Below are 463 nucleotides of genomic sequence, written 5' to 3'. Positions count from 1 at the left end.
CCCCGCCTGCATCCTCCGAGCCACGCTAGGGCTACAGTTACTTACAGACATGAAGACCCGAGACAGAGGGCTGCCGCGCACAGCGGGCGCGGTGGCCATATTAGAGAGTAGCTTACAGTGCGCCATGATGTGGCCCGTGCGCGAAAGCGAGGGTCGCAAACAGCGCGCGCACACAAGGAACAGGTGTACCGTATGGTGCGGTGTCAAACACAAGGCGAACTCATCCGACGAGAAATATCGATCTCGGGGACTTCCCGTTTCCCTAACATGGCACTGCACTCCTAGTTGTATCATAGCAGATGATTTTGGCGTTTCAACCCTTTCTTGCAGATACAGCGGCATCCGGGCACTCGGTGGTGCGAGCTTGGCGGGGCATGCCGGTACTGTACATGAGTGCCATCAAACATGGATCAGCGACAGCCGGCCCCGGGCTGTTGCTCAGTACTCTGTACGCTCTATGTTT

General features: G+C 57.2%; 1 protein-coding gene across 1 annotated transcript in view; it reads right to left on the bottom strand.

Annotated features, from left to right (window-relative positions):
* MNEG_4957 (hypothetical protein) overlaps nt 1-126 on the bottom strand; it is a gene marked incomplete at both ends in the record, with an annotated part of 1703 nt that extends 1577 nt beyond the window's left edge. Inside the window, one exon of the mRNA XM_014046564.1 lies at nt 117-126. Within this exon, the coding sequence (XP_013902018.1) occupies nt 117-126 (10 nt within the window). The remainder of the gene's footprint in view (nt 1-116) is intronic.
* Between the last annotated feature and the right edge of the window lie 337 nt (nt 127-463).

This window comes from Monoraphidium neglectum (genome assembly GCF_000611645.1).
Source record: "Monoraphidium neglectum strain SAG 48.87 unplaced genomic scaffold scaffold00716, whole genome shotgun sequence".
In the NCBI taxonomy this organism is placed as follows: Eukaryota; Viridiplantae; Chlorophyta; class Chlorophyceae; order Sphaeropleales; family Selenastraceae; genus Monoraphidium; species Monoraphidium neglectum.
This window is presented reverse-complemented; position numbering and strand designations above follow the sequence as displayed.